This window comes from Anomaloglossus baeobatrachus, chromosome 3, assembly GCF_048569485.1.
Source record: "Anomaloglossus baeobatrachus isolate aAnoBae1 chromosome 3, aAnoBae1.hap1, whole genome shotgun sequence".
NCBI lineage: Eukaryota > Metazoa > Chordata > Amphibia > Anura > Aromobatidae > Anomaloglossus > Anomaloglossus baeobatrachus.
The window spans coordinates 688,526,602-688,539,760 of NC_134355.1; the positions used below are offsets into that span (position 1 = coordinate 688,526,602).

General features: G+C 44.6%; 1 protein-coding gene across 1 annotated transcript in view; it reads left to right on the forward strand.

Annotated features, from left to right (window-relative positions):
• Nucleotides 1-10,348, forward strand: part of KCNK3 (potassium two pore domain channel subfamily K member 3) — a 104,796-nt gene extending 94,448 nt beyond the window's left edge. Inside the window, exon 2 of the mRNA XM_075341310.1 lies at nt 1,594-10,348. Within this exon, the coding sequence (XP_075197425.1) occupies nt 1,594-2,447 (854 nt within the window). The 3' untranslated portion in view covers nt 2,448-10,348. The remainder of the gene's footprint in view (nt 1-1,593) is intronic.
• The last annotated feature ends 2,811 nt before the right edge of the window (nt 10,349-13,159 follow it).

A 13,159-nucleotide genomic window follows, 5' to 3' on the forward strand; every position in this document is an offset into this window, starting at 1 on the left:
TAGTATATTATTCTAGTACTGTATGACAGTATTATTCTGTCACAATATGACGGTATTATTCTAGCACTGTATGACAGTATTATTCTGACACTATATAGCGGTATTTTTCTAGCGCTGTATTGTATTAGTTTAGCACTGTATAACTGGGAAAAATCTAAGTACATCAGTGATGTGCAGACCTGGATGGTAACAGGTTTTTGTACAAAGAAAAAAGCCGCAGCGAAACATTAAAAACATTAAAATTGTTCTATATGTGAACACTGACAATCGCCATATGCAATAATGCGATACCATCCGCCAATAAATCCATCCAGCAGGTACAAATGCCAATACAGGATTAAACAGAAATAAATACATAAATAATACTGCCACACAGTGCACTATATGGTGGCGGAGGCACTGTATAGTATTCAGGTAACTGTATGGAAGCTTTTCCCGGCAGTGATCATTATGGTAAATAATGATGTAGTTTGGATGTGGCACCGTGTGAGTGCGGACCGTGCGCCCAGCGGTGGGACCGTGCACGTGACATGTCACCTCTGATGAGCACCGTCCTCATCCTCCGACAGCTCATTCATTGTGAGGGACAATAGATATTGTCAGGAGGCCGCACGGTGCAGCCGTCACCAGGGGACAAGCTGCCAACGCACGGTGCAGCCGTCACCAGGGGACAAGCTGCCAACATGGACGCCTTTGTTTTAGGAAATTAAACATTTCCACATTCGAAGGTGTCAAATATCTGCGCCTCCTCCTGACAAAACATCTAGAGATGGCCCAGCCAACGTGTCATTACCTACCCAGGACACACAGCTGGGGGGATGGATGGACGGAGAGATGGGTGGATGGATGGACGGACGGACGGAGAGATGGATGGATGGATGGACGGACGGAGAGATGGATGGATGGATGGATGAATGGATGGACGAACGGACGGAGAGATGGATGGATGAATGGATGGACGGACGGAGAGATGGATGGACGGAGAGATGGGTGGAGAGGTGGGTGGATGGATGGATGGAGAGATGGATGGACGGAGAGATGGATGGACGGAGAGATGGATGGAGAGGTGGGTGGATGGATGGATAGATGGATGGACGGAGAGATGGATGGACGGAGAGATGGATGGAGAGGTGGGTGGATGGATGGATGGATAGATGGATGGATGGATGGACAGACGGAGGGATGAATGGATAGATGGATTGATGGATGGAGAGATAGGTGGATGGATGGAGAGAAGGATAGATGGATGGAGAGATAGCTAGATCGGTGAATGGATAGATTGATGGATAGACGGAAGGATGGATGGAGAGATGGATGAATGGATGTAGAGATGGATGGATGGATGGATGGATGGAGAGATACCTAGATGGATCCATAGATAGATGGATGGACAAATGGATCATGTTGGAGAGATAGATGGATAGATAGACGGATGGATGGTCGGACGAAAAGATGGATGTTCGGACGAAAAGATGGATGGAGAGATTGATGAATGGATGCATTTAATGATAGGTGGATGGCTAGATGGATAGACAGATGACAAGAGAACAGTCAGGACCCCGGACACTAAACAGATGTTTTTCTTTCCCGTAGGTTATGGACATGCTGCTCCCAGCACAGATGGAGGTAAAGTCTTCTGCATGTTCTACGCCCTTCTGGGCATCCCGCTCACTTTGGTCATGTTCCAGAGCCTGGGTGAGAGGATTAACACCCTTGTCAGGTATCTACTGTATCGTATCAAGAAGTGCCTTGGAATGAGACGGGCTGAAGTATCTATGGCTAACATGGTCATCATCGGCTTCTTCTCCTGCATCAGCACCCTGTGCATTGGAGCGGCAGCGTTCTCATACTATGAGCAGTGGAGCTTTTTCCATGCCTACTATTACTGCTTTATAACTCTTACCACCATTGGATTTGGGGACTACGTTGCCCTTCAGAAAGATGCTGCTCTCCAAAACCAGCCCCAGTATGTTGCCTTTAGCTTTGTGTACATCTTAACAGGACTGACCGTCATCGGAGCTTTCCTCAACTTGGTGGTTCTTCGATTCATGACCATGAACGCGGAGGACGAAAAACGGGATGCCGAACATCGGGCGTTACTAAGCAGAAACGGACCCTCCAGCATACATACCACTGACACAAGTTCTTCGACGGGTGGCTTTCGAAATGTGTATGCTGAGGTTCTTCACTTCCAGTCCATGTGTTCTTGCTTGTGGTACAAAAGTAGGGAAAAACTACAATATTCTATTCCCATGATCATCCCTCGGGACTTGTCCACTTCGGACACCTGTGTAGAACAGAACCACCACTCTTCTAGTAGATGTATGGGCACGCCATCCAATGGATGTATCTGTAACAACCAACATTCTGCCATAAGCTCTGTATCCACCGGACTGCACAGTCTCTCTGCGTTTCGAGGACTCATGAAGCGGAGAAGTTCTGTGTAGTCATTGTCTTGTCGAGATTTTTATAACAGTTTGCCTACTGAAATCAGGATATCACACAGATGTACAGTGCTCTTTATTTTCATAAAGTCGGGCCGTCACGTTGAGTGGCTGCAGCTGATTATGGGCTGACATATTACTGATAACCTGAGAGATCATGTGTCAAAGTGTTTAGAAGACAGATGATGGTGCAATGGCTGTCCTAATATGGCTGAATAGATATCATCTCATTGCACCAATTTTATGCCAAAATAAAAGTATGGCATTGGCCAATTTTACGATTTATGACTTTAACATCTTCATACAAGGCCATAACAGTGTTGAAATGACACTATTGATTCATGACCTCCCCGGTGTTTCTCATGCCTGGTTGATACCATCAGGTAGGAGACTTGGTCACAATTGGTTAGGACCTCTACATTGAGGATTGTTGATGGGTCTGCCCTCTCGGCACTCATGACCGTTTCTCCTCAGTCACCTAGAATACGTTGAGTATGTCTATATGACGATCGTTCACACATTACCTTCAAGGTTCCATTTCGAAAGTTCAGCTTCAACCATGAATGAAACCAAGTTGACCATTTTGGGTCAAACATATCTGGTGTGAAATATTTAATACCTCTAGTTCTAGTTTTTGAGTCGTCTTTACTCAACTCTTTCCAAGCTGCATGAAGAAATATTCTGGCCCTTGGAGAGAACAATATATTTTGTTTCCAGGTAGATAATTCCATCCTGCATGTAGCACGTGTATTTTATGCAATGCCAGTCTGATAAGAAGAACCCCCAGGGCTACTTAATTTATTTTTCTACTTGTAAGATAAGTATTACACCTCTTTAGTATTCCTGACAAATGCCATATCTTTATACACAATAACTCGCGTTAGGCTTTTGTATATTTTTGAATATAGATGATAGACATTAGCATGAAGGTTAGACGGGACTGTAATGCACAACTTTACTGACCCAAGAATAGATGTTTGTAATCTTAAGAAATAGGAACAGAAGCTCAGGGAGAGATGGAACGATGTGCAATTCTAGAATAAGAAGAAATACCCCAAAAATGTAGTTTCAAAAACATTTGGTTTATCTATACACATGAGAGAAACCTAAATTTCCAGGGTACTTAATCTTAAAATGATGGCATAGAAAGAACTATCACCATCACCTATGGTAGGTTTGTGTTCAAAGTGTCCTTCAAAGTTCCTTTGTCTTGTCCTGCAGGAAGGGTGAAGTCAAAATGGTCCAAAATTGAATAATTTTTGTTGTCCCTATAGCTAATATCTTAATATCATCCTCAAATATGGTCCTATTCTTGACTTAATCAGGAGTTTATATTTTGGTCAAGCATTGGGCAACCAACCGTACTCCAAGCTAAAGATCGATAGTGGATGTCTTTCATATGGTCACCTCAAGTGAGAACACTGGTCATGTAGAAGACCATGTGGCCAAGAAATTTTATATTTCTAGAAAGACGATAAAACACAACTAGATACTTTCCATGATACCAATGATGATCTACTACATTTCGGAGCAGGACCATTTGGTGAATGGAAATATCAAACACTATTTTTATTGGTTGAACCATTGGCCATGCATTAGGTAATCAATGATGCTCTTAGCTGAATGTTTATGGTGGTCTTCCTTCACATGTATAGAGTCACTTGATTCATATCGAGCGTTGGCCACGTACGCCATTATCTGGCCATGGACAATGTGAACCATAATGTTTCTGGGAATTAGAGAAAACATAACTAGATACTTCCCATAGTACCAATGATGATCTGCTACATTTCGGAGGACCATTTGGTGAAAGGATTTTTTTTTTTAGTAACAAACACTGTTTGTATGGGGTGAACCATTGGCCAAGCATTAGGCAATCAATGATGCTCTTAGAAGAAGGTTTATGGTGGTCTTCCTTAACATGTATAGAGTCACTTCATTCATATCGCGTGTTAGGCACATACGCCATTATCTGGCCATGAACAATCTGAACCATAATGTTTCTGGGAATTCGAGAAAACACCTCTAGATACTTCCCATAGTACCAATGATTTTATATTTCAGAGAAGGAGGTGAGAATCTGTCCTTTCTGGGTGGTTTTCCACCACTCTTTGCTTTTGAACATAATGTTTTCCAATTGGACAACCCCTTTAAACCTAGCCATATACCTTCCCAAACTGAACCATATACCTTAGTTCTAGACTTTAGGCCTATCTAAATAATTTAACTCCATGCCATAGATTCTAACGAAACACTTAACCGCTATACCCTAGCCTCATTCTTAAAGCTTACTCTAACCCTATGCCATACCCTAGCCTTTAAATTTCAAGACAAGATTAGGTATTTTAGTATTTTGAGCTGATATTTGCATCCATGGTATCACCAGATCTTCAGGACCTGAAGGGACATCACTCCGATGACTGTCATTTCAAATACTGGATGCCTTTACATTCTGGTAGAATATATTTTATGTTGGACAATGTACGTCTTGGTTTTGAGACAGACCATCATTATTGTATTTCCTTGAATTAAGGGCGCTCTACTGTGACGTCTTCTTGTATTAGTGGCCTAGAAGTCTAGTAGCAATATTTGGTCTTATCGTCAATGCTGGAATACGCAGATAAGCTCTATGGGTATTACAAGCGATCATGGGACCCACAACACAAACTGGAATGAGACCCCGTTCCTTTAAGAGCACCATCGGTAGCAAATAAGTTACATTTATGGAAAAGTTTTGTTTCCAACATTTTTTATTGTTTTTTTTATCCCTCTCTTGTGACCCTCCCATAATCGACAGAGATCTGCATTGTCCCGACCCCTGAGGTTTCTTTCACATAAGGTTTCCGTCTTCCACTTTATATTTACCGTTCAATGATTCACGATCAATGCATAGGAAAGGGGTTACAAGTCACCAAAGGTTCTTAAGCAGTCTTAACCCCGGAATAGAAATGCTGAGGTCCCCTAAGACAATTTGGACCCTGAGATATTGGCCAGTTTGACTCCTCCTATCTCCAGCACTGACGGTAGCAAGGGCTTTTTTTTTTTTGAGTAGGGCTTATATTTCTCCCATAAAATCATTCTAGAGCTTATTTTCGGGATAGATCTTCTTTTCAGAGAAACACTGTGTATACCAAAGCTGTACATGACATAGCGCCCCACTTGGTTGGACCTTATCATTTTCACAGAGGCATAAAGTCACAGGGTGAAAGGACCACATCCTCTAGACCAGTGTTCTCCAAGTCCAATCCTCAAGGACCACCAACAGTGGATGTTTTCAAGATTTCCTTAGTACTCCTCATGTGATAAGTTATGATGATTCCAAACCTTGTGCATTGATAAAGAAATCCTGAAAACATGCACTGTTGGTGGTCCTTGAAGACTAGACATAAGGAACAATGCTCTAGATCATCCTCCATCCTAAAATTGTTTGAGGGCTCAGTCATCCTTTTGTTCTGTCCAGGGTAGTTTTTCTGATCAGCCCCATCATATTCTAGTTACCCCAATGGTAGTCACTTTTGATAAGAGATCACTCTTGGGGCCCCAAAACCTGTCCAGTTCAGAAGAAGCGAAGAGGCGGACTTGCATCTTCGTGGCTTACTTTGAAGTCTTTGTGAGATCGGTCACCTTCTTAACTCCTCAGAGATATGGCCTTGGCAATCCTCACTCATCTCTTCGGTATGTGGTTCTGAAAGGTGATCCACTTGATTTTTTTTCCACAATCTCTACCAATTAGGATGCTGATATATTTGAAAAAATGTAACCTATCCAAACTATTTGGAACTGTTTAAAGCCCCATCAAGACCAGAGTTGACTGTCTATGCAATGATTGGAATACACTGCCTTTCGCGTGCTTCTGTCCCTGTCTTTCCAAATGCAGGAAACACTCTATTAGTTTATATTGCAGAGTAGGAACTATATTATTAGCAAATGACTTTCCTTCATGAATTCATTAAGCTCCTCGGGCTCCGAGTCGCGTATCCTGCTGCCCTTCCATTGTTTCTTCAAACAATTAAATTAAACAATTATTCGAATAGCCAGAGACCCGTAATCATGAGGACAAGACAACTGTAGTCTGCCTAATGTGATCAGTACGCTAGTATGATCTGTTCTTCACAGAGACGCTCGGGATCGTGTGCGGAGCGCAGCACCGCAGCGTTCACATCTCAGTCTACAACGTTCATCGCAATGAGGTTGACTTGAGTAGGACATACTCGGGTGAAGACATTGCCCTGAAACTGTCATCGACAATCACTTAATCAGCTCATGCTCCTGTGAAATGTTGCTTAGCAACAATTGATTTCTAAAAACCTTTTATGAAATTTGATGGATTCCAAAAAATTCCACAAGTCAAGTGTTTGTGTCTTCCCCTCCCACCCACAAGCATTTGTGTCTTCCCCTCCCATCCAGTAAAATGCTCCAAAACACAATGTGCCCAACTTCATGTAGAAGAATAAACTCAAACTCAATAAAAATAAACTCAAACTTCATGTAGAAGAATAAAACTATTGAAAAATATCCTATCTTACATCTTTTCGTTAATTCCTCCTGCCATGGAAGACGTCTAGTACACAGAAGATTGAGGAAAAAGATTCTCCTCATCCTGCTCATAGTGTTAGCTCCTTTCATCAAGCACCAAGACTGGTCGTAAGCGATGAGCTTGGCGTTCAACTCTACAGAGGTACTGTTGACCAGGCAAGCTCTAAAAATGATTTACACCCAACCCAAAAAACAAGAAACTAAACCCCAACACTCCACGTACAGTTGACCACTGGCCATACACAAATTAACCATGCCTCAAACGGCGCCCAACCAGACCAGCATCAGTTGTATTCGATGTTCAGCTGACATTCATTTGGTAAAACAAATGAAGGTCAACCTGCCCAAACGTTTTTCTCATGGGACATCAAGTGTTACGTAGAAGAGCGGTCAATAAAAAGATTAATATTGTATTATTTTGCACATAAAAAGTTGAAGACTTGTTGGTTCTTCAAAAGTGAATATATTTATTAGGATCCAGCATTAGTGAAAACAGATGAATTCCAAATTTTGGCCTGTCTTTTTCAAGGACATCTAATATATAGATAGATATTTAAAATTACATGTAAATGTGTGTAGCAATCTGGATTCCAAAAAGGGGGGTTTAGAGTTTGGGGTGAGGTGGGGGGTGGATAACACATAGTGCAAAATAGAAGCTGCTTGTCCATGGATCTACATGGATCCACTGAAAATGACTAACATGGCCAACTTTGTCCTAGACAATGGGTCCATTGGCTAAAATTGATAGTCCTAAGACAAATTTAATCCAATGAACACTTGTTATTGTTGAAGTATTCCATTATTGTTAAGTCTAATGTCTATGGGCACCTTAAAGACCATGGTGCCCCTATTGTTTTTGAAGATAATAGAAGGTTACATTGGTTGCCTCCGATGTATTCAAAATCCACCTTCATTCATGGCAGACTTTATCAAAGGCTTACAGATATCTATAAAATAATGACCTTTCCTTCCGATGGTCTACAGTAGTAGACCCCAACCTTTCCCGACCTTGAGAGCCACATTCAGCTCTGAGAGAGGGTTGCCAGCCATATCCAGCTCTGAGATAGTCACAAGTGACATCCTACTCCCAGAGGGAGGCTCGCATGCCACATCCAGCTCTGAGAGAAGGTCGCGAGCTATATCCAGCTCTGAGACAGAGTTGCAAGCCACATCTAGCTCCGAGAGAGGGTCATGAGACAAATCCAGCTAAGAGCGAGTTACGAGCCACATCCAGCTCTGAGAGAGGGTCGCAAGCCACATCCAGCTCTGAGAGAGGGTCGCGAGCCACATCCAGCTCTGAGAGAGGGTCGCGAGCCACATCCAGCTCTGAGAGAGGGTCGCGAGCCACATCCAGCTCTGAGAGAGGGTCGCGAGACACATCCAGCTCTGAGAGGGGATAGCGAGCTACATCCAGCTCTGAGAGCGGGTCGCGAGCCGCATCCAGCTCTGAGACAGAGTTGCAAGCCACATCTAGCTCCGAGAGAGGGTCGCGAGACACATCCAGCTCTGAGAGAGGGTCGCGAGACACATCCAGCTCTGAGACAGGGTCGCGAGACACATCCAGCTCTGAGAGAGGGTCGCGAGACACATCCAGCTCTGAGAGAGGTTCGCGAGACACATCCAGCTCTGAGAGAGGGTCGCGAGACACATCCAGCTCTGAGAGAGGGTCGCGAGACACATCCAGCTCTGAGAGAGGGTCGCGAGACACATCCAGCTCTGAGAGAGGGTCGCGAGACACATCCAGCTCTGAGAGAGGGTCGCGAGACACATCCAGCTCTGAGAGCGGGTCGCGAGCTACATCCAGCTCTAAGAGAGAGTTGCGAGCCACATCCAGCTCTGAGAGAGAGTTGCGAGCCACATCCAGCTCTGAGAGAGGGTCGCAAGCCACATCCAGCTCTGAGAGAGGGTCGCGAGACACATCCAGCTCTGAGAGGGGATCGCGAGCTACATCCAGCTCTGAGAGCGGGTCGCGAGCTACATCCAGCTCTGAGAGAGAGTTCCGAGCCACATCCAGCTCTGAGAGAGAGTTGCGAGCCACATCCAGCTCTGACAGAAGGTCACGAGCCACATCCAGCTCTGAGAGAAGGTCGCGAGCCACATCCACCTCTGAGAGAGGGTCGCAAGCCACATCCAGTTCTTACAGAGGGTCATGAGCCACATTTAGTTCCTGCCACTCACAGTAGTGACACCAAAACCATCATTTCCAGTATAATCACAGCCAAAGATTTTCCAGAGAGATCACCACACTGAGGCAGTATACCGATATCCAAGGGTTCCTACCTCCATTCAGATCTGCTCTTGTGTGGGGCTACTCACAAATGTCACCATCTGGAGACTTGCTCTTCATAGCTGTTTGCAAGACCTGGTGCAAATGCACCAAGCTGGCTGACAGCTGAAAGCCACATATCATGGGACCCCGAGCCACAGGTTGGACACCTCTGGTCTACAGTGATGTAGAACAGTCCTGTAGCTCATTGCCTGATGAAGACATCATCTCATCTGACTTATTCGGAACTAAGTCCGGTTATCTACATTACATACTCTGGGCTAGAGAAATATGATTGTTCTAGTCAATAAACCTTAAAAAAAGAGCAACTAATGGTCTCGGGATAATATACATCCGTTGGGTGCTATAGAAATGGCACCAAACGTCTCTCTTCCACTTGTGTTCTCCATGGTGTTCCCACTCTTTGTCCTGTACCCCCCATTTAGATACCAAACCATTTACCTTCACTGGAATGTTTTTGGCTCTTTCATAGGCTAAAATGCAGAGTGTCCGCCCACGAGGAGCCACATCTTTACAAATGAGGAATGAATGAAGTGGTTGGTACCAGAGACCCTTATATTTTGCCATGTTGACCACCATGGTATAGTGAATATATGTCTGTAGCCCCGTTTTGCCCATTTGATGAACCTCAAGATCCGGCATTGTCTCATCAGCCGATATTTCATACCATTATATATATATCAGGAAAACTGTGACCAAAATATCTTCTTAAAGTATCATCCATGTTGATCATTGTCAGCGACATCATCCACCGGCAGAAGGACTCTTCTCAATACTTGACTCGATGTACTGTAAATAGACATAGATATAACCTATATATATATAAATATATACAGCTTTCACTGCTTGTGTACATATGACGTCCTCTATATATATCTATAAATATATTTGTAAGATATTGCCTCTATAAATGAAGGATCCTGTGAAATATATGATTTGCAAACGCTGAGCGTGTCGCTTAACTCAAGGGTTGTAATAAATAATATCTAAGAAGGAGCCGCCAAGGTTCCCGATGCCAAAGTATATTTATACTACTGATGATTTTCCATACAGAAGGAAATAAAGACTGTTTTGAAACTTGGATATGGAGTGATCTGTCCTGGGGCGATGGGGAGGTGGGGGGGGGGGGCACGGCCGGGGGTTTTCCCTTCAATTACAAATGGAGAAGCTATCGAAATAGAGGACAAAAATATACGAAAAATTTGTGCCGTGTTCCATTGTGCACCAAATTCTGGAGGAATTCTGTCCAAGAACCTAAGGGAAGGGCAAGATCTCAATAACTCACAAGACTAGGCGTGCGTTCACACAGGCTTCATATGCGGTAGAGGGAAAAAAATATTTAGTCAGCCCCCAATTGTTCTCGAACCACTTATAAAGATGAGATTTGCCTGTAATTGACATCAGAGGTGACCACAACTATGAGAGGGAAAATCAGAAAACAAATCCAGAAAATCACCGCGTCTGATTTGGCAAGATTTTATTTGCAAATTATGGTGGAAAATAAGTATTTAGTCACCTAAAAACATGCAAGATTTCCGGCTCTCACAGACCTGTAACTTCTTCTGTAAGAGGCTCCTCTGTCCTCCACTCATTACCTGTAGGAATGGCTCCTGCTGTATGAACTTGTTATCAGTATAAAAGACACCTGTCCACAACCTCAAACAGTCACACTCCAAACTCCACTATGGTGAAGACCAAAGAGCTGTCAAAGGACACCAGAAACAAAATTGTAGCCCTGCACCAGGCTGGGAAGACTGAATCTGCAGTAGGCAAGCAGCTTGGTGTGATGAAATCAACTGTGGGAGCAATAATAACAAAATTGAAGACATACAAGACCACTAATAATCTCCCTCGATCTGGGGCTCCATGCAAGATCTCACCCCGTGGAGTCAATATGATCACAAAAACAGTGAACAAAAATCCCAGAACCACACGGTGGGACCTAGTGAATCACCGCGTCTGATTTGGCAAATACTCTCTAGCAAACTTCAGACGGTCCTGGACATGTACTGGCTTCAGCAAGGGGACATGTCTGGCACTGCATGATCTGAGTCCCTGGTGGTGTAGTGTGTTACTGATGGTAGCCTTTATTAAGATGATCCCAGCTCTATGCAGGTCATTTACTAGGTCCCCCCGTGTGGGTCTGGGATTTTTCCTCACCGTTCTTGTGATCATTTTGACCCCACAGGGTGAGGTCTTGCGTGGAACCCCAGATCGAGGGTGATTATCAGTGGTCATGTATTCTCCCATTTTCTTATTATTGCTCCCACAGTTGATTTCATTACACCAAGCTTCTTGCCTATTGCAGATTCAGTCTTCCCAGCCTAGTGCAGGGCTACAATTTTGTTTCTGGTGTCCTTCAACAGCTCTTTGGTCTTCACCATAGTGGAGTTTGGAGTGTGACTGTTTGAGGTTGTGGACAGGTGTCTTTTATACTGATAACAAAGGAGCCATTCCTACAGGTAATGAGTGGAGGACAGAGGAGGCTCTTACAGAAGAAGTTACAGGTCTGTGAGAGCCAGAAATCTTGCATGTTTTTAGGTGACTAAATACTTATTTTCCACCATAATTTGCAAATAAAATCTTCCAAATCAGACGCGGTGATTTTCTGGATTTTTTTTCTCATTTTGTTTCTCATAGTTGTGGTCACCTATGATGTCAATTACAGGAAAATCTCACCTTTATGAGGGGGAGAACGAGCACAATTGGGGGCTGACTAATGACCTTTTCCCCACTGTACATCAGTTTTCAGAGGTTCAGACAAATGTCTTTGTTGGCCACGTGTTCTCATGGGGAAAACAGACAGCACTCGGAGCTTATGTTACGCTATGTGCGAGAACACACTGGCTGCTCTTCTCATGGTCCTCAGGTCCGTATGAGAAACAAATGCAGCAAACTCGAATCTGGTCCGATAAAGACCCAACTACTGCAAGTAACCGGCGGGGAACCCCTGCACCGGTCAGCATAGCAATGAGCACAGGAGCCAGTCACATCCACGATCTCCATCCATGACTGGTCCAACAAATTCAGCCGCTGCGTGAGCTTAGCCTAACAAAGAGATGGCGGAATCACTGTATACTACAGAGCTGCACTCACTATTCTGCTGGTGCAGTCACTGTGTACATACATTACTGATCCTGAGTTACCTCCTGTATTATACTCCAGAGCTGCAGTCACTATTCTGCTGGTGCAGTCACTGTGTACATACATTACATTCCTGATCCTGAGTTACCTCCTGTATTATACTCCAGAGCTGCACTCACTATTCTGCTGGTGCAGTCACTGTGTACATACATTACATTCCTGATCCTGAGTTACCTCCTGTATTATACTCCAGAGCTGCACTCACTATTCTGCTGGTGCAGTCACTGTGTACATACATTACTGATCCTGAGTTACTTCCTGTATTATACTCCAGAGCTGCAGTTGTCGCGGGCGGGGAGGAGGGTGTCAGCACTGCGCTCCCCCCTCTGCTCGGGTCCGGCTGCTGCTGCTCAGTGGTGGCTCGAGCGGTGGGCCGGATCCCGGGGGTTCTTGAGCGGCGCTCCTCGTCCGTGAGTGAAAGGGGATTGGGTTTTGGGATACAGTCTATTGTCCGTGACGCCACCCACGGTTGTGGTGATCTGTTAGCACCACCGCTGCTCGGTGTGGGGATCCCGAGAATGATGGTGTGAAGCAGCAAGTTGTTGTGTTGCCCCTCCGTGGGTAGGGGTTGGTGATCCCGGGGCCCAGTGATGAGTTGGGAGATGCAGGGCTTGGTGGGCGCAGGGACGCGGGGGCAGCGCGGTGCCTTGCGGCACTGTGGTACTCACTCAGCCTGAGACGTGGACACAGTTCTCGGTAAAACACACGGCTGGAAAGACGGTTCCCACGGACGGCTGCACTTGCTTTC